General features: G+C 38.9%; 1 protein-coding gene across 1 annotated transcript; it reads right to left on the bottom strand.

Moving 5' to 3' along the window:
* Positions 1-108: 108 nt before the first annotated feature.
* On the bottom strand, positions 109-21,784 carry LOC106089400 (transmembrane protein 131 homolog). Its single transcript, XM_013255239.2, has 5 exons — positions 20,480-21,784; positions 10,922-12,604; positions 9,918-10,844; positions 6,474-9,289; positions 109-748 (listed from the first exon to the last, which is right to left on the bottom strand). Exons 1-4 carry the CDS (start codon positions 21,137-21,139, stop codon positions 6,503-6,505), a joined length of 6,057 nt encoding a protein of 2,018 aa, XP_013110693.2. The 5' UTR covers positions 21,140-21,784; the 3' UTR covers positions 109-748; positions 6,474-6,502.
* Between the last annotated feature and the right edge of the window lie 450 nt (positions 21,785-22,234).

Genomic DNA, 22,234 nt, shown 5'->3' with positions numbered 1-22,234 from the left:
ATGTGTGTGTGTGTGTGTTTTTTAAATACATTGGCCAGTAACAAAAAACGGAATAAAAAAGATAAACCAAAATTTATTGTTTCATGAACTTTGGGAACACACAAGAAATAATTTGTTATCCAGGTGAGTGAGTATTTATTCGAGTTTTTTTTTGGAATTGAAAAGAAAATTTAATTGTCATTTAGATTTGATACAAGTGGTAGAGGATTCAAAATAGGTTACTGGTGGTGTTTTATAAACGGTTAATTACTTAAAATATATGTTGTATAGGTGTTGTATTGTTGTTGTTATAATAATTGTTTGCGTTTGTTGGCTTGTTTCTTTTTGTTGTCGCTGGTTTTTGGTATATACTTTTGTTCGGAAACAACACAAAAATGTCAAGTTCTTGTGGATTTTATATTTGTGGAAAATTCAAGGATTTGGATAAAATTCTAAGAATTAGAAATAACTTTAAAATTAATTAACAAAAAAAGAAATATATGTGTATGGGAGAAAACAAAGGTTTGCAATAATGTCAAGTGTGTATTTTTGTTGTTTTGGTTAGCTTAAAATTGTTTTTTGGCTACGGCATCGAATTTTGTTTGAGTCCTTAGATCATTGAAATCTTAAATATGGAGAAGTTTTGCATGGAAAATTTTGGCAATACCAGCCACAAAGCAAAAATATGTTGGCAAAGTTAGGTTGGACTATATCAGAGCGGCTTTCTTTTATAAGAGTGATGTGCGTGCGTCTGCCATTTAGCGGTCATCTGAAAGGAAAAGCGGAAAAAAGACTATTTAGAAAAATTATATGGTAATATAAGTTAAAATTTTTTAATTCATAGTGTATTTGTATGCCACCTTTCTTAATATATTCAAATATTTATTTTACTTCAAACTTAAGGGCTTGGGCATTGGTGAGAATTTTCAAGAAAATCGAATTTAAAACACAAGGAATATTGAATACTGAACTGAGAACTGATATGCTAATGGAGCTATATAAAGTTATAGTCCGATTCGGACCATAAATGAATGCTGAACATTGTAGAAGTCATGTGTAATATTTTAGCTCATTCGGATAAGAATTGCGCCTTGTAGGGGCTTAAGAAGCAAAATCGGGAGATAGGATTATATGGGAGCAGTATCAAGCTATTGACGTATGTTGAAGGCCATGAGAGAAGCCGTTGCACAAATTTTCTGCCAAATCGGATGCGAATTGGGCCCTACAGAGGCTAAAGAAGTCCAGATACCCGATCGATTTATATGGCAGCTATTGCATATAGGGTTATGAACCGATTTGCGCCAGTTATTGGAAGTCATAACACAGTTATTGAAAGTCAACAAAACACCTTATGGAAAATTTTAGCCAAATCGGATGAGAATTGCGCGCTCTATTGACTCAAGAAATCAAGATCCAAGATCGGTTTATATGACAGCTATACCAGATTATGAACCGATTTAAATCGTACTTAACACAGTTATTGGAAGTGATGCCCCAACACTTCGTGCAAAATTTCAGTCAAATCGGACGAGAATTGCGCCCTCTAGAGGCTCAAGAAGTCAAAACCCAAGATCGGTTTATTATGGCAGCTACATCAAAACATGGACCGATTGGGCTCATCAGGATATAGAACTATTTGGAGCGTCTTTGGCACAGAACAGGCACCACATGCAAAATGTCATTCAAATCGGACAAATAATGCGGCTTGTAAGGACCTAAGAAGTCAAATCGGGAGATCGGTTTATATGGGAGCTATATCAGATTATAGACCGATTTGGACCGTACTTGACACAGTTGTTGAAAGTCATAACAGAACACTACGTGCAAAATTTCAGCTAAATCGGACAAAAATTGCGGCTTCCAGGGGCTCAAGAAGTCAAATCGGAGATCGGTTTATATGGGAGCTATATAAGGTTATAGACCGATTTGGACCGAACCTGGCACAGTTGTTGAGAGTCATAACAGAACACTACATGCAAAATTTCAGCCAAATCGAACAAATACTGCGGCTTGTAAGGACCTTAGAAGTCAATTCAGGATATCGGTTTATATGGGAGCTATATCAGGTTATAGACCGATTTATACCGTACTTAGCACAGTTGTTAGAAGTCATAACAGAACTTTGCATGCAAAATTTCAGCCAAATCGGATATAAATTGCGGCTTCCAGGGGCTCAAGAAGTCAAATAGGGCGATCAGTTTACATGTGAGCTATATCAGGTTCATGACCGATTTGAACCGCACTTGGCACAGTTGTTGGAAGTCGTAACAGAACACCCAATGGAAAATTTCAACCAAATGGGACAAAAAAGCGGCTTCCAGGGACTCAAGAAATCAAATCGGGAGATCGGTTTATATGGGAGCTATATCTAAATCTGAACTGATATGGCCCGTTTGCAATCCCCAACGACCTACATCGATATTAAATATCTGTGCAAAATTTTAAGCGGCTAGCTTTACGCGTTCGACCTCTATTGTGATTTCGACAGACAGACGGACGGACGGACATGGGTAGATCGATTCAGAACGACGAGATGGTCAAGAATATATATAATTTATGGGGTCTTAGGTGAATATTTCGAGGTGTTACAAACGGAATGACTAGATTAGTATACCACCATCCTATGATGGTGGGTATAAAAAGAAGAGACAGACGACGGTCATTCCTACTGATGCTGACAAAACAATTGGCACTACCAAACATAGAGGAACGTGCGCTGAATAACCGCATTTCCAAGCATACGGAACGCAATGGATGCATATGATGTAAAGGTAAGAAAAAACAATTATAATGTTCAAAGCAGAATAACTACACAATTTTGTTCTTTTCAAATATTATCAAGACCAGCAGAAGGAGCTGCACCGTCGTTTGCGTCTAGAACAAACAGATCATGTCGGCTATGCTGTACGGACGGGAGCGGAAAACATGGGCCTATTACCTTTCTTGTAACAATCCAGTTTGTGCAGAGCATGCAACACATGCATCGATGCTACACCAGCACATATATCATTTTGAACGAGAGACAATCTACACAACTATAGGTGTTTTTCATATAAAACTCATAAAAAATTGCTAATGCAAATTTTGCCCATGAACATTCCACTAAGGATCAGGGGCAAACTTTTCACATATCAATAAGTGCAGTCCGATTCAAGTTTAAGCTCAATGATAAGGGCCTCCTTTTTATAGCCGAGTCAAAACGACGTGCCGCTGTGCCACACCTCTTTGGAGAGAAGTTTTACATGGCATAGTACCTCACAAATGTTGCCAGCATTAGGAGGGGAAAAAATTAAAAATTAATAATGTTATATATAAAAAAAATCGATCATTCATTATACACATATAATTAGTAAATAATAATAAAGCAAAACAAAAACAAAATTACAAAAATGCCTTTTCATATAAAAAGGTATATGGTGGACCTTGCACTTCGTATAGGGCCGTCGGAGGGTTAGGTACCTTAATCAGATTTGACCTAAATTGGCCCATACTTGAACATTGATGTAGATTTAGTAGGTTTTTAATAAAATATAATAAATATATACAAGCTCGGCAAGGGTGAACTTAAAGCGTTTTTACTTGTTTTTCAAAATTGCTTTCGGTATATGCTTAAGAAGTAAAGTAAAGAATGATCTGTTTATATAGGAGCAATAGACACGGATTCAGACCATACGTGGCATGGTTGTTGGAGGTTATAGGAGTATTCACTGCGCATTTCGGTCAAATCAAATATAATAATGGCGCCCTCTAGACGCCTTGGGAGTAAAATCGGGAGGTCGGATTGTACGGAAGTTAGAGGCTTTAGATATATATCCGTCCCATGACATACAGATTAAATGTAAGGCAGCCACTGCAGATATGAGACTTAAGGCGATGGGAGAATGGATTGAGGATGGAAGCAGCTCATATCATCGCGGTATAATCGAGAAACCTAGAAGGAAGGGAAGAGGTTTCCAAACGGATACCAGAGATTAATCTTGAAGTCGAGTGCGAGGCACTGCTGCCATCGGCACAGTCTTGGATTGACGGAACCCTAGTATTGCCATCTGGAAGATCATGTTACACGGATGGACCAAAGCTAAAGAACAAAGTGGGCTTGGGGGTCCACATTGAGAAACCAGGGACTGAGGTCTGTTTTAGACTGCCTGACCATAATACGGTCCTGCAGGCGGAGATCCGGGCGATCACGGAATGTGAGAAGTGGTGTGGCGCTAACGCGAGAACGTCGAGTGTGAACATCTTTACCGACAGTAAAATTTCCATAAGGGCAATAACAACCAGGACGGTAAGGCCACGAAAAGTCTTGCAGTCTAAGAAGGAGATTAACGCCTTCTCTGAAGATGGCAAAATCCGCATCCTTTGGGTGCCGGACCATAACTTAGTAAGGGGAAATGAAAGGGCAGACAATTTGGCGATGAGGCCAGAGGACTGCCGTCAATAAATTTGGTTAACCTGAAGCCTTTCGGGTCGACGCAGTCCGAGTTAAACGAATAGGCGACGAATGCGTATGCAACATTGTGGAACAGCGAAACTGTCGGCAGGACGGCGAAAATCCTAAGGGGGGATCCAGATCGTAAGAAAAAGGGGTTATTACTGAAAGGAAGTAAGAAGGGGGTCAGTATAGCTATTGGTATCATAACGGGACACACAGGACTACGAGCTCATTTATGAAAAAACGGTGCGGCAAGTGATAACATGTGTAGGGCATGCGGGGTAGCATTGCCCGGTTTTGCGTCTAACAGATACCGGCACTTGGGTGGGGACACAATACCAGACATGAACCAACTCAGGGGAGTGGTATTGAAAACAATTAAGGATTTTGTAAGTAGCACGAAATTCTTAAATTAAAATTTTCTTTTTAGAGGTTACTTTATGGTTTTTAGAGCGCACAACAAGCCGATTACTGGCTTAGGTGTATGTCCATAGTGGCGTGGGGCGGTTTTATATCTGCACCCTCTTTTCAACCACAGCTAGAGGTTTTAGGAGAAATTATGCAAAATTCTATCCAAATTGCATAAGAATTGCGCCCTCTAGGGGCTTAAGAAGTAAAATCGGGAGATCAGTTTATATGGGGGCTATAAAAGGCTGTGAACCGATTGAGATTTTACAATACAAAAATGTTGGAGGTCATAAAAAAGGCCAGTTTGCGAAATTTCAGCCAAATCGGGAACAAGGAGGCCATAGGTTATTTAAAGACGCTCAAAACTCGCCTTGTCATATCGAGCATCATAGGCACTCAGTATTTGCTCAGTAGAGCCGATGTCGCCCATCCTCTCACTGTGATGCTCTGCTCGATACCGCTGATTGTCCGCGACTGCCGTTGCAGCTCCTCCGTATAAAGCTTTCCACTATCCTCAACCTGAGGACGCGCCCTGTAGCTATGAGCTAAGCTTCTCGTGACAGCAGTGAACATCACACAAATCGGACCTCAATGTTCCAGCCTGTGTGGTGCTCACAGCTATCCCGTGCCGGGAATAGTTTTTGTGACAACAAATAATACTGAGTCTTCCGTGCATTAAAATCTCATCTAATTCGACCTTACTCTCTTTCGTGACGAGCTTAATGATCGGAGATCTTTGAGAAGGAAAGCCAGAGATCACAACTACTATGGGACGTGTTTCGTCTTTCGTTGGAAGACTTTTCAACCATATTAGGTGTGAAGGCTTCAAGCGCCATACATTGGTATGGTCGTACTTATATCAAATATACCACGAAAACGTGTCTACGATGTAAGCACGACACTAACACAAGTTGGACACTTTTCACACTAGCCCTTCTCTTCCATCGCATGTATTCTATAGTAATAGACTTTTTTTCTATATATACTTTCTAGCTTCCATGGTATACACATGCCATCTTTGCATCTTTTGCAAGTTGTTTGATGCCTTCGAACGCTAGACAACGGCAACGGCACTCGCTTTTGCTCCATATGCCCATATACCAATCCCGGTCAGGCACTGCCGAATTTCAATCTTATTTCATAAAATAAGCAAAATATAATTTCTTAATTACATATCAAAATCCTAAGTTCGAAACCCTAGATTTAAGATAAATTTGCTTTCCGTAATGGTGCTGGTCAAAGCAATATTTCGCACTTTTCTTTGAAAACATTTGCAAAAATTGTGTTTTGTCAACTATTATGGCACTCAGATACGAATACAGAAAGAAAAGTAGTAGTTGTTGTTGTTGCTGTAGCAGTGTGTTGTACACTGAGGCGGCAGCTCTTGCCGATGAAAGACTTCATCGGGTCAATCCGATACGTACAACCGGCTGCCTTGGGATTGGGAAAGAAAAGTGACACACCAACATTAAGCCCATGATTAATGGATGAAGATACAACACACTGCTAAAACCATTGTGTTGATGTGCTTGCCAGCATTTTCGTTTGGCAATCATTTTTTTTGTTTGCATTTGTTATTTGTAATAGTTTCTTAATAGATAAGGTTTTTTTTTGTTTATTTGATTGTAATATGAATTTAAATCCATGTACATACCTTAAGAAATTTCATACTCTTCCCCGTTCTTAGTCTTGCTTTGAATTGGGCTTTTGTGATTGCTGCTGCTGTGTGGAGGGTTTTTTCCAATTCTCATCCCAAAGGCAGCTTAAATCGCGACCAAATAAATTAAACAAGGGCATATTGTCAGCAACGGTATTGACATTGGAAGTACAAGAAGAAGAAGAAGCAGCAGCAACAGTATTAGGAATTGAGTCGCCTCCATTCATTGCCAAACTTGTGGCTGTGGCAGTTGACGAAATACCAGAAGATGAAGAAATGCTAACACCAGGTGCCACAGCATCAGGAGTAAGCGGCAAATGTTGGATGACGGCATAATGACTATCCATGGCCGCTGGCGTACTCCTCCAGGTAGCCGATGGTGTTGAAACCGAAGGACCTCCAACAAAGATATCGGCGTTGCTGCATGCCGCCAGATTGTTACCATTGCTGTTTACAAATGGCGTCCATGGTGTTGCATTAGCTGTTGGCCAGTTATTATTGATGGCATTCAAATATTGTTGTTGTTGTTGCTGCTGCTGTTGCAACATTAGATGTTGCTCCAATTGTACCATCATTATTTCATGCGCCTTTATAGCCCGCAATTTTGCAGCAATATCGAATTCATGCTGTTGTGCCTGTTGCGTTTGTTGTTGTTGTTGTTGCTGGTGTTGGTGTTGATTTTGTTGCGAATTGGCCGAAGCAATTTGTTGTATAGTCTGCCTAGCTGTTAACAAATCATTAAAACCAAAATTGTGAGTTTGTAAATCATAGGGCAAAGGGGGTACTGAAGTAGACGTTATGGTTGTATTCAATGGCCTTGGCAATGGCATTGGTATGGCACTATTTGTTGTCTCCCACGGGGGAGTTGAGGAGGGCGACTTCTTGGAACCAATTGGTCCCAAATCACTCGCAGTGGGCTTAATGGGTCTTTTCGGTGTAAGGGCGGCAGTAATTTCCGAATTTTCCATACCCAAATTCTTGCCAAATTGTACAACATTCTGCTGCATCAGCCCTGGTGGCGTTGATGGCGATGACCGTGGGCCGACGTTGGCACTCCCATCAAACAGGGAGCTTGAATGTTGCATGAGATCAGTATTGAGCAGCGTTGAGGGCGAAGCATTCAAAGCTGCCGCTTGTGAATTGGCAAACTGTTGGGTTTGTTGCAAAACATCGCTGAATGTTATTTGACTGTTATAGTCCCACAGGGAATCTGAATTGAAAGTTTGATCGTTATGGCCATTGGCTGCAGCCGCCATGGAGGCGTGAGACACGTACAATGACGAATTCGTCGCATGGCTGTTAAGGGGAGAGAACTTTAGCGAATTCATAGCCTTATTTTTCGTTTTGCGTTCATAGCGTTTACTGGTGCTGGCAACTGGTTGCTGAGTTAGGGAGCCCAGGGAAGATGAAGTCGATGCCGAAGAACAGGATGAGGTGGCCGGAGAGGTATTTTGTGCAGATTGTTTTCTTCTTTCCCTGCCGGGGGTCTTACCCAGTTTGCGTCCATTTGCAGCAAGAGCTTCTTTATGGGGAATTTGCTGATTTGTAATTTCGGCCATGGGAGTAATTAAAAGCGACAAAGTATTAGATTTGGAATTAGTCTGTTGGTTCAGCGCAGGTGGTGGAGTGACATGTGGAGAACTTGACAGCAATAATTCCACCTGTGAAGTGTTACTGCCTGTCTCGCACGGTGTCTCAAATTGTTTCCTGTGCTGCTCTTTGGCTACTGGAAGCACTTCTTGCGCTTTTGGTGATGGGGTCTTTGTTAGATGGGATTTTTCCCTTTTTAGCTCCTTTTCTGTCGCTGTCAGCACCACCTCATCTTTATTTGTTTTGTTCTGCTCCTCTCCGCTGATTTTAATTGCCGCAAAAGATTTTTCCACTATTTTGACTGGTTTTTTGTTCGGTAGCACCTTTTTCACGTCATCGTCCATCTTGTCTATTAGCAATTTTTCATTACATTTTGATTTTGGAACTTTCGCCTCAAAACTCGTCGCATTTGAACCATTATAACTTGCTGATGTTGCTGTCGCCGGTGCAGTTATCGTGGACGTCGTAGTATTATTTGTAAATTCTTTGGCTTTGTTTGTTTTGCTGGACTTTTTAGTTGTTTTGTTGCCAAATGTCCAACTGACCATTTCGGCCAACGTCAAATTGGGTAAAGCAGCAAAACTACTAGGCATGGACGAGGTTGGTGGAGATGATTCACCATTGCTGGCCTTTTGACTCTTACTGCCAGAATTACGTTTTCTCAATCCTGTCTTATTCCTTTGTGCCATTTCGATCCCTTCAGCCTCGGCGAATTCATTGAAATTCTGATTGGTTGAACGCATGGCTATATTTCGCAAATTAAATGTAGGATGTATGCGGCTTTTCTCTCGTGCTCCATATATTGTGGCCTGCGTGTACATTATATTGCCGTAATCTATGTGCACGGCAATTACAACCAAGACAAAGGTAATCATAAGCATGACTATTGTGGCATTACGTATTTTCTCTTCCCACGGTGGTCTTGGCAATAATGGAGTACACTTTTCCATACCCTTGGAAGGCAACTGAGCCACCAACATATAGGTGACAGCATATGTGAGATTTGTTTTCAGTGTCAGCGTCTTTTCCATGCGGGTAACGGTGAAATCTGTTTGAAATAATATCTCTATGACCTTGGAGGAATTCGCCTTCAATTCGAAGCTAGAGCAATTCATTATCTGGAACCCATAGCCCATACAAGGTTGATCTCCTATCCAGAAACTATCTACCCAAATGGGTAGTTCACCTGAATTGCGAGCTGTGAATACACGACGCGAGAAAACCTGAAAAAGAGAAGAACAGTAAAAGAAGTTAGTAAAACGAGGTTAGTTACTTAGTAAAGAGGATTAATGTAATCTGGACAAAACTTTTATAGGACAAATAAAAGCGTGCTAAGTTCGTCCTTGCCGAATCTTATGTACTCTCCTCTATGGATAGCATTTGTCATGTTCTTTGTCCGTAATCTCTTTATAGGAAAACAAAGGATAATGGATAAAAATTGCTAATCTATATCAGGTTATGGAACGATTCGGGCCATACTTGACTTGCACGTTGAAGACCATAGAAGATGTCGTTGTGCAAAATTTCGGCCAAATCGGCAGTAAAATGAGAAGATCGGGAGCTATACCGAAACCATATTCGGCACGAATTAGCCAAATCAGACAAAAACTGCGCCCTCTAGGGGATCAAGAAGGAGATCGGTGTACAGTCTAAAATCGGTGTACAGATTTTAGACCCTTACTTTGCAGTTCATACGAGAGGTCATTGTGCAAAATTTCAGCCATTTGAATTACGGCTCAAGAAATACAATCGGGAGAACGGTTTATACGGGAGCTATATCATAATATGACCGATAAGGCCCATTAACAATCCTGAGAATTAAATTTTGTTGAAGTTTTCATAACTATTTACCTGTGGATGTGTTGTCTGCTTCTCGAAACTTTCCTCTTTTGTGGAACACGCTGCTGAAATTTGTTGCTCACTTATATCGAACAGCAAGGGCGTCGGAGATCCTGGTTTTCGATTACCCAAACGGAATTGGGATTGTACCGCTTTTGCACTTATCCAAATGCCTTCGTACAGTGTCAAATTGTTGCGTATGTGCAGTAGGGTACAATAATTACCCAAAGAAGAGGCTTTGAATTGTATGGGCACCTTAATGGAGGTAAGGCCTGGTATCAGAATGGGTTTCTTTGGCGCTGGAGTGACCATGGAAAAAACCGGTTTGTCGGTTAAATAACAACTGGGTGTCAGAATTATCACTTCCAGCGGCAATGATATTTGCGTTTGTTTTGCCAATCTGGGGTCGGCCAGTAAATAATCTATGAGTATGGGCCTATCTGAAGGATTGGAAATTTTCACTTCAAAAACTTGCGTTTTATTCACTTCAATTGTGGGCAACACTTGTCGACTTGTCACCAATTTGGGCCATTGTATTTCAATCATAAGATTTAGCTGAAAATGTTGCATTGCCTTGGTGGTCATTGTAAAGTCCAAGTTTTGAAAGTAGTACTTAAATTGGCGATACAATTCTGTGCGGCGCCTTAACTCCAATTCATCGAAATGGGGCATATTAATGGAGTTGATGGCGTTGCTATGCGTACTAGGGAATACACTGCTCTCATCTGTGTACTCAGGTATATAACATCGTGTCTCACACAACGCGGAGGGCTCAAAGAATATACGACCCACGGTGGTCACCGAATTCGCGGCTAACTTAGACCCATGGGAATTTTTATCTTCAAAACTTAATCCGGGATCGGTAAAATTAATATATTTCATTTGTATGGCTTGTTTGAATGTAGAACGTATACTCAGCTCCGAGGAACATATTTTACCCTGCAAAAAAAAACAAACACAAAGGGGGAAATTATGTATCAAGGACCCCTTAGTGATGATTTTAGTCAGCCACTTACCGGAAAACAATTTGCAAAATGCAATTTTTCTTGATCCACTTCAAGTTTCCCCAAAGCAATGCTAAACTTTACGGCTATTGTTAGATTCTCATATGGTGTGGCTATTCTTAAATAGGTGGTTCTCAACTCCGAGGTATATGGCTGTAAACGAATGGAAAAAACTGCCGCACCACCACTTGCTTCTATCCCCGAGTCAAGTTTGTAGTCGAACTTTTCTAAATCTACGCTGTAATCATTGCTCTTGTTAATGGCCGCGGCTCGTATAAATCCCACAAATGTAGCAGAAAAATATATGCCTGGTGCCTTTTCTATATTCCAATCGCTCAGTTGTATTGGAATCGCATTGGGGTTCTGCAATATAACATAACCTTGTTGTGAGATCTCACGCAAAGGTACGGAACTTAATTGTAACTCTTTGGTATAAACGGAATTATTTGAGCGCCATATTGACTGTGTCTGTGTGGTCACAAACAACCGAGTTGAACTTATAACAATGGGTATTTCAAAATTTGTTATATTCGTGTAAACATAAATGGCAGTCTTATAATTTCTTGTAAGATCTTTAAGATCTTCCTGTTGTTCTTCTTCTCCTTTATCTTCTTGTTTTTGTTGCTGTTTTCTTTTAGCTAATCTAAAAGCCACTAATAGATCCAGTGTAAGTCCTGGTTGCAATACCAGTTGCCCCAGCTGCTGATTATCTTTTTCCAGAGGTTGATGAATAAGTTGTAAGCTTAGCTTAGACAAAGAATCATTTTGGGTTGTGGTTGTTACATTGTACACGACAAGGGGAACTTGGAAATCATTGCGTAACACTATGTGTCTCTGTTTGCCAGAATCCTCATCCACCCCCTCTTTGTGCTCCCCCAGCATCGACTCGTGCTCTTCCCCATTCTTAATTGGCTCTTCCTGGGCGGCTTGGTCACCCATGGATTGGTCATCAATTGAGGAGTTTATTTTATGATCCAAAAACACCGTGGAATTGGCATCATAGTGAAGTGAGCCCTTGAATATGTGGGCTCGTATTATTAGCTCAACATTATGATATGTAAAAGCTGCTGCTGTTGCTGCTGCTGCTGATGATGACATTGTTGTTGTATCCTTTAGGACCAACTTGAGTTTTTCATTTAAAATTGTAACTGGATTAATTATATCCTCGGGATATATGGTTAATGTTTCGATATCAGCAGTAGGTTTCAGTGTAACCCCACTTATAGGGGTTATTGATTCAAATTTCAAATTATCTGCTTCCAAATGTCCTTTGGAATGTCTTAAAGATAGTTTTTGTTCAATAGGCTTAGTCGCCGTGGCACCTTCACCAATGGCAATATATCCAAATTCTAATACAGGATTTTCAGCGTACAACCCATAATCTGGTAATATTTCAAATTCAACGGGTATTACCAAGACTTGTTCTTTTCTATGAGGTGGTGTAGTCGCAGAGGATTGATCCACCTCCTCCTCGTAGTCTTCATCGTCATCTTTTGATTCCTGAGGATGTTTGTTATCCATGGGTTCGGATATTTTTATGCGTATGTATGCTGAATAATTTCCCGCCAAATATCCCTGAAAACGTATGCGTATTATTGGTTTCGTCGAATACGGAGGTATCTGCCACAGACCCTGCGGAGCTTCAGGATCTCCACTGGGCAATTCTAATTGAAACTGACCACCACTGCTGTATATCTAAAAATAAGAAATGAAAATGAGTTAATAAAAAAAACGGCATTACTTCATAGGAAAAAAAATCATAAAAATTTTGATATCCAGGGAAAAGCAAAGAAAATCGACTGACATGAGTGGCACTCAGTGGTCAGATTGCCAAAATATTGGTCTTAGACCGCAAAAAGTATATATATGTATTCTTGATTGCAATGACATTCTAAGTCGATATAGCCAAGTCCGTCCGTCAGTCTGTGGAAAGCACGCTAACTTTCCAAGGAATAAAAGTAGGCGCTTGAAATTTTGCACATATACTTCCAATCCGTTTAGGATTGTAAAAGGGCCATATCGGTCCATGTTTTGATATAGCTGCTATAAAAACCGATCTTGGATCTTGACTTCTTGAGCCTCTAGACGGCGGAATTTTTGTATGAGGTGTTTTGTGATAACTTACAACTGTTTCAAGTATGGTCAAAATCGGTTCATAACTTGATAAGACTGCCTTATTAATCGATCTCGGATATTGACATCTTGAGCCTCTAGAGGGCGCAATTCTTATCCGATTTGCTGAAATTTTGTACAACAACTTCTCCTATGACTTTCAACATATATGTGTCAAATATGGTCTGAATCTGTCTATAATCTGATACAGCTCACATATAAAGCTATCTCCCGATGTTACTTCTTGGGCCCAACCCCAAAACCTACCAAATATATATATACACCAATCACGACAATATGATACTCAAATGAAAGGTATTTAAGATAAGCAAACGTATCTGATATCCAATTGTAGAACCAAGAGTTTGGGGGACCACCCCAACCCCCAAAACACTCCTAAATTTGACATATTTACCGACCATGGCAATATGGGACTCAAATGAAAGGTATTTGCGAGTAAAATACGAATCTGATATCCAAATTTGGGACGTTTCTGGGGGCCCACCCCTTTACTAAAACACCCACCCAAACAGGACTTATTTACTGACCATGGCAATATGGGACTTGAATAAAAGGTATTTGAGTGTAGAATACGAATCTGATATCCAGATGTGGGACCAAGTGTTTGAGGGGCCGCCCATCCCCGAGAATATCTCCCAAAGAATACAAATTTACGACCTTAGCAATATGGGACTCAAATGAAAGGTCTTTTGAAGTAAAATCACGAATCTGATATCAATGTTCGGGAAAAGTGTCTATGGAAGTATTTGCTGATCATTGCAATATGAGGCTCAAATAAAAGGTTTTTTAGAGTAGAACACGAATCTGATATATATTTTCAAAGCCAAGTCACTGAGTTGTCGCCCCATCCCCCAAAACACCCCTCAAACCGGTCATGTTTATTTTATCTCCAATAAATTAGGAAAACTTTAGAATTTATAACGACATGATGCCATATACGGCAATAGTTGGATGCAATTTGACCGGACATCTTTCCATCAAAAACGGATTTACGATCGATTTTAATAAAGTTCGGAGAAGAAATTAGCGGCATCATTTAAGCAGAACGTAGATGACTCGTCGTAAAATTGGTCAACATTAATTTTTTGTGAAATATTTAACATTTTTAGTGTTTAATTTTTCTTTTAATTTTTAATTTTTTGCGTAAAATTTTATAGAAAAAAGGTGATTTGAAACCAATTGACCGAAATAAACAATAACCTGTTGAAATCATAAAACTAGTTTTAGTGCAAATTAAAATAAGCGCAAAAGAAAAAATTTCATACATATTGGGTTGCCCAAAAAGTAATTGCGGATTTTTTAAAAGAAAGTAAATGCATTTTTAATAAAACTTAGAATGAACTTTAATCAAATATACTTTTTTTACACTTGTTTTCTAAAGCAAGCTAAAAGTAACAGCTGATAACTGACAGAAGAAAGAATTCAATTACAGAGTCACAAGCTGTGAAAAAATTTGTCAACGCCGACTATATGAAAAATCCGCAATTACTTTTTGGGCAACCCAATATATTGAAGCTGATTCGCCAAAACTATCACTATAAAATTAAGATATTCACAAAGACAACCACATTTTGAAGGCTTTGAAAGATTAGGATCGGCCTATAAATAGTGTGTTGGCAAGTCAGCAGTACAAAATTCAGCTCTGACTTTAACCAAATGCCACCGCCGATGGGCCAGTTCTTACCAGAAGAGACCACAATTTCAAAAAAAAAAAAAAATTTCACTGTAACAGAAGAATTTTGGCAATTTTCGATGTTGTACATGTTATGTACATACATACCCAGCCCAAGGTGTGTATGTACGTCGCCGGACTAATACTATGTTATTTCTAAATTTTCTACTTCTACCCTTTTTCGTTCTCCACTGGCAAATACTTTTTATTTGAGACACATGTTGACATGTTCAATAAATATGTCTGGTTTGGTTTTGGTGGTGGATTGGAGTAGCCATACCCTTCCTCCCGAAAGATTAGATTAATACACTATTCACAAATAGCTTTCTTTTGAGCCCCATATAGCCATGGTCTATGTATATATGTCTGGTTTAGGGGGAGTTTATGGGATGAGGCGTCCTCTTACACTTGGCCCCAAAATTGGTTACCAAATTCGTTTTCTACTCTCAAATACCTTACATGTGGCCCTCGTATTGTCAGTTGAGCCTTGAAAAATTATCAGCATCGTGCTTTACTCTCAAATACCTTTTCTGTGAAACCATTGTAGCCAAGGTCAACAAATATGTTCTATTGTTGATATTTAGTGGGGAAAAAGCGAGCAATGCTTGCTGAGGAGTCCTCCTAAACAGAAAATAATCCGCATTTCATAAAAAAAAAATGGAAAAACATCGGTATTGTATAATGTAAGAGTAAAATGGTATTGGGATTCTTTTCGTACCAAGTTATTCATACAATAAATTTGATTAGAATATCTATGAAAGCATGCCAACATTCTTGAAGAATTTATGCTGCCATATGATTCCTTAGAAATGCCTCTGGTATGGATCTTCCAACAGCAAACGAGAAAAAATGAGGTATGCACACAATTTAAAAAGTCTCATAAAGTGGCCAGAAAAGTCACTTAATTTAAACTCAATTGCAAATTTTTGTGGGCAGAAATTAAGAAAAGAAGATATCCAAATGCGCCAACAAGACATGAATGCCTTTGAAATGTAATACAGGATATCTGGGCTCTTTTTTTTCCAAATAAGATACCAAAATCTTGTCAATTCTATTGGAAAACGTTGCTTTGACGTCATTACCCACAAGGGACACGTAACCAAATACTTTTGATTGTTCCAAACTCTAAGAAAAATTATCAATTCGTTGCTGTTTCTATTTTATCAATATAATTTTTGGCCAATTCGTTATATGTGGTGCTATGATTTTAACTGCATGTTTTTTTAGTTTTTGTCAAAAATTTAAGAAATATGATTGCTGTATGTTTTAAGCCCTTAATAAATTCCACTAATTTGCAAAGCTTAAATGAAATGTTTAAAACAAAAACTTAAAGGGTTTGTAAGTAGAATGGAATAAAACCTCGAATTTAAATAAAAAAATTATATTGGTGCTATTGTGTTGGCCACTGCTGTATGTTTACATTTTTTTTATAGATAACTTTGTCGAATTTTGATTTTCATAGAATTTGGTATCAAAAATTATATTTAAAATGCTTTAATTTATTTGGTCTCCATTCATTATCGTTTTCTTTTATTTTAAGTCATTATTACTGCGTCATTTTGATCTATGCAAGTTTGTTTACTACTTTTTCTACACGTTATAATTGAATCTGAATTAACTTTTCATCTCGCATCAGACAAGTTATTGGCAACATAGCACATGTATACATAGATTTATGTATAAGATTATTGTTAGCACGACTAACAAATTCAGTTAACTGTCTGGAGTTCTATTCTAATGACCTTGGCTTCAATGTCAGCTTAAATAAACACAAAAAGCCTTCATGTGTAACAAATACGTATGTATGTATGTACGTAGGTTAACACTTTCAAATAGATTTAAACTGAAGGTAATGCGCAGACTTGACCTTGATTTTAATTGTCCGAGATTAGAGATTATCTTAATGACGTAGTAATAGCTTTTTAATTGTGAAATTGAAAAGTTCTACTTTACACTTTCATAACAGCCACAGAAAATTCCCAAAAATTAAAAACCACGGTAAAATTCAGTGGAACACTATTTTTAAAGGCGACATTTAGCCTTGCGATTTTGACCAAGTGGGTCAATGGATTTGTCGAAAGCTATAGAAAATAGCAGAAAACCGATCTATGGAATCTGCTAGAGCATTCTGAGCTTAAAAATTATGTATGTTTTAGGTGTGGCAGTCTTTAGAAGGCCGCCGTGGTGCAGAGATTAGCATGTTCGCCTTTGACACCGAACGCTTGGGTTCAAATCTCGACGCAAGCGTAAGAAATATTTTCAGCGTTTATTATTCCCTTATTAAAGCAGTCTACCTTTGTGATATATCCTGCCATGAGTAGTATTTAATTCCTGAATTATTTTTAAGAAAACTTTAATGAATTGTTAATTTTGTAGTGTTTTAGTCATATATGGTCTAACGACTTGACTAATAAATGAGCAATTTAAATTAAAATTAAAAAAAAAAACCTTTCTATCAAGTGGTGTCGCTATTCGGTACGCCGTTAGTACTCGGCGTAAAAAAGGAGGCCCTAATCACTGAGCTTAAACTTTTTTCGGACTGTGAAAAAAGTATCCTCTGTTCCTTAATGGAATGTTCATGGGAAATTTAGTAGTAGTCTGTTTGCAGACTAAGTCATTTTTTCCATTACGATACAGGAAGAGAAGGATGATGCCTTCAATTTTTTACGCCTTTAAAAGCCCAATAACTTGCGATTAATCTAATAAGCTAAATCAGACAAATATTCAAAGAATTAAGAACCTGAAGTTGAGAAAGGCGCACAGAATATCTTCTACTTTTTTCTCTTCCTTGGCGTCCTCACAGCAGAAAGTGACTTGCAACCTTTAGTAATGTGAATGCAAATTTTCTCATGAATATTTTATTCAGGAACAGTGGAGTTACTTCTCTCATATCATTGAGCGCCGTTCGACTCAAGATTAACCTTAAGGATAAGCGACCTCCTTTTATTGTCGTGTCCGCAGAGCGACACCATATGGTAGAATCTTTTATATCCTCCACCATGGATCGCATTTGTCAACTTCTTTGTCTGGTATTTCTTTGAAGCTAAACAGAGGACATTGGATAAATGCTATTGGAGCTATATTAGGTTGTCGACCGATTCAAGTTGTGGACCATACGTGGTTTGCATGTTGGAGAGCATAGTAGAAGTCATAATGCAAAATTTCAGCCAAATCGGATAATAATTGCACCATATAGAGGCTCAAGAAGTATAATATGGAGAGCTATATATAGGTTATGAACCGAAATTAGAATTGCCCCCGCTAGAGGCTCAAGAAATATAATCGGGAGATCGGTTTATATAAAAGATTTTGAAACGATTTATACCATACATGACGTTGCTGTTGGAAATCAAAACAACCAAACCGGATAAGAATTGCGCCGTATAAAGGCCCAAGAAGTCAAGATTCCAAAATCGGGTTATATGGCAGCTATATCAAGTTATGAACCGATCTAGACCATACTTAGCACAGTTATTGGAAGTTGGCTCCGGGTGAATATCTGGCCTATGGTAGATTTACTAGGTCTAAAACCGCATTGTTTGGACTTAATAATCTTATTGACTTTAGGTTTTAATCTTTCACACAGTACGCTCGAGAGTATCTTGTATGCTATGGGGAGGAGAGTTATTCCTCTATAGTTGGCGCATTCCTTCTTGTCTGCTTTCTTGTGTACGAGACACAGCTGATGTTCCAATCATTAGGTATGCGTTCCTCGGATCGCGTTCTTGGGATCATAAGGTATGCGTTCGCCAGATCGCGCAGACAAACTGATGCATACGCCTTATCATATGTCGCCTGCGGTCTTATATAATTCAGCGAGCAACCTGTCAGTTCCTGCTGCCTTGTTGTTCTTCAGTCGGGTCACATTTACTTGGACCTCATTCTGACTAGGAGATAAACATTCTATACCACCATTAGGGATTAGCTCTGCGGTATCCTCTTTGCCGCCAATAGAGGACATTCTTGTCTTTGTAAGAGGATGTGCCTGCATCAACGCCATCGGTTTGATGTTTAATTCTTTGGTAGAATTTCCGGACTTCATTCTGACTCCTGTACATCTTAATCCCTTCACTCACACGTCTTTCCATTTCATTTTCTTTCTGCGGAATAGACTTTTCTTCTCTCTCCTTTTTTCCCGATACCTCTCCTTCATTTGCTACTTCTCCTTCATCTGCTACTGAATTCAGGCTCGCTCTGTATGCCACAATCTTGGCTTCAGTAGCATTTCGACACTTTTGGTCGTACCATGGTTTTTTTGTGGGAGGCTTCCTGTACCCAAGTACAGATTTCAAGGCATTTTCGTGGAGTGTACAATGGATTGTCACTGCTCGTCATATCATCGGAACAATGAGTGCTTTCATCAAGCCGGTGAGTCAGTCGACCCACTAACACTCTGGTTTAATGCCTTCCATATATCACAACATGATCTGTTTGGTTTTTCGTGTTTTTATCGGGTGACAGCCATGTGGCAGTGTGAATCCTACTATGTTGGAATCTAGCGTAGGCTATTAGCCTCAATCCATTATCGAAAGTTTCTTCTGTAGTCAAAATTTTCTGATTCTTGGGCCAAAGATATTTTCCTTCCCTATTTTCGCATTAAAATATCCCGATTTTAATATCATGGGCGGGACAGCTGTTAATTTCCCTTTCTAGGCGCTCGTAGAAAAAAAAATCCTTTGTCTGTTCATCCTTGTCTTCCATCGGGGCATGGGCGCAAACGTTGAAGAATTTGGCCTTTATGCGAATTTTGGCTAGCCTCTCATCCACCGGAGTAAACCTGGAGACAAGGTGTCACATTATCCGACTAACCATAATTCATAGCTCGTCTCAAGCCAAATTCATGGCTCGTCTCATTGCAGCTATAATGACAATGGCAATAATGTATGCCCTGTACTTCTCCAATACATCCGCCAGTGAAGAGTGCGGACATTCCAGGTGCAGTTACGCAAATAATGGTCCTTAAAACGTTTTTATTCTTCTTCTTTTTCCAAATCAAAAGAAGTAATTAATGTAAAATGATGGCAGGATTGTGTTGGTGCAGAAAATTTGCGAAAATGTGTTTAAGTTAATTATGATAAATATTATTTTGAAGTTTTTCACAACCAAAAACCGAGTATCCTGCTTACGATTATGCTAGAAAATATTAAACTCTCCAATGAAAATCTCAGATTGGACCTGGTATCACTTAGTGTTGTCTAGGTCTGAAACTTATACAGCAGCGCTGGTAACAACTTCATCCATACTTTGTGGGAAACCTATCCTAAATTATCACTATAATTGAAAAAAAAACATTTTATTAGGACTATGGTATGAGAGAATTATTCCCTATTACTTAATGGAAAATTTATCTAATTACTACTCTTAAAATATTCATAACATCTCGTTGATGCCTTCCAATTCTACTACAGCCTATTCGCCACAGAATATACGAAAAGAATAATTTGAGAATTTATCATGTTCTTCTTCTTAGAAAAAAACCTACCCCAATCCAGACGGTATCAAGAAACACTTTTGTGTGTTAAACCTTAATTGCTGTACAACTTTGTGCCTGTGTATTCAGATAAAGATTGCCCGCCAAAATTCATTTATTCGCATATCAATATCCTACCCAGAGAGACATTTTATATTGATTGTGATCACCCAAACATAGACTGGCATGATTGCAAACAAAATGGATTGGCAAAAACGACTACAAACACAACAACAAAATAAAACAAAACTTCAAACAAATGTAATATAGCATCTTTTTTTGTTTCCTTACTCACCTCCAGTATCTGCAATGTCTTTTCGTGTGGATTGTACATATGAATCATAGGCATTAATGTTGCATTCAGCGGCGCCCGTATGCCCACTAATGGTTTCAGCCTATACGGACACTCGCGTCCTTCTCCTCGCACCATCAGCAGCAGTTTGCCAAAAGATGTGTGTATATGTAAACTCGTGCTCACAGCACCTTGTTCTCGAGGCAGGAATACCACATTGAATGTGGTATTGCCATTTGGGGGCACTGTTTTTGCTTCAAACAGACTACTATAGAATGCCGGTGTCTTACCCACGTACACTGAACCTAAATAGACGCTATGATTACGATTTTGATTGATCAGTGTAACTGTGTGCGATTGTACGGTGCCCACGGACCAAACACCAAAATCCAGATGTGACGGTTCAAAACGCAGTCGATCCAGACGCTCCATGTCTAGATCACTTGCAATTCCGCCTCCTCCTTCCGGCTCACCACCACCGCCGGCATCAGTAATGTCCTTCAGATTGGCCGTTGCCTGTGTATCCAAATGATGGCCGTCATGTTTCAGATCGGCGGTTGTGCTCTCTAAAATCTCCATGTCATTATTGGCAAAACCGCACATTGTAGTTGTGAGAAAAGCTAAAACTAGCATTGATAACCACAGACGATGATAAGAAAACATCGTACGTTCGTGTCTTCACCGCGTATATTATTAATATTTGGTTGAGTTCCGTATATTGGATAGGTAGGTAGGTAGTGTTATTTTTACATAAAAAAAAGCTTCCGAAACGAAGTGCGTCAATTTCAAAATGTCGCCTACTCCTATTTAGAAGTATTTTAGAATTTTATGCGTTATATATTTCCACTGTCGCCTGTCGTTTGTCTCACTCATTCCAAAATAAAACAAACTCAAAATCGAAAATAAAACCTCAATGATGCAGCAGCCAGTCAGCGAGTCAGCCAAGTAAATTGCAGCAATGTGGTGTTGAATTTGTCTCCTTGCTTCTGCTCCTCGCTGTTTGCGGTGTTCGGTGTTCCTTGTATTTTGACGGCAACGACGGCGGCAGCGCTGATGATGATAATCTGATTCTGTCTGTCTGATTATTTTTGTTCTTCCTTTTTGATTGTGTCGTCGTTCCGTTGGTCTTTTTGTGATTGGTGATTGTTTATAGATTCCTTTGTTGTCCTTGTTGTTTATGTACATAAAAATGTTTTTCAAACTCCCTTAAAGCCAGTACAATGAATTCGCAAAAAATTTTGCATAATATTATTGTTAAATAAATATTAAATCGCACTGTGTTACTGTGTTTATGATTATGATTTTCGATCTACGAATCGATTTTCGACTAATCGATTATTTGACTTTTTGTGTGACAAAGACGAAAGTAGACTTCTAGTGGTTAAAAAATTTAACAGTCGATTATTAAACTGAGACATCGATTTATGGCGATTTCGATTTAATTTTCAAAAAGATGGTCTCACGCGAACAGCTGTTAACAGACGGCCAGGTTTGACAGTATTAAATGTCAGAATTTTGTTTGAATTCTCTTTTTTGTTGTCTTCTTTCTCGGTACACACACTACAAATTTCTTTGTTTGTCCTGGCAAAATATCAATCTGATTGATGGCAACGTGGGTTTTTAAGTTCTTATACAAATGAGACAGCCTTCAAAATAAGTCAGCCATGCCAAGATGCTCGGTAAATTAAAATTTTCCAATTTCAGAGTTGTATTAGAATTGTATCTTATGTCAAATGGTTTGTTTAGATTTTAGAGTTT

This window comes from Stomoxys calcitrans, chromosome 5, assembly GCF_963082655.1.
Source record: "Stomoxys calcitrans chromosome 5, idStoCalc2.1, whole genome shotgun sequence".
Classification (NCBI taxonomy): Eukaryota; Metazoa; Arthropoda; class Insecta; order Diptera; family Muscidae; genus Stomoxys; species Stomoxys calcitrans.
Note: the sequence above shows the minus strand (reverse complement) of the source record. Positions and strands in the feature narration are given on the sequence as shown.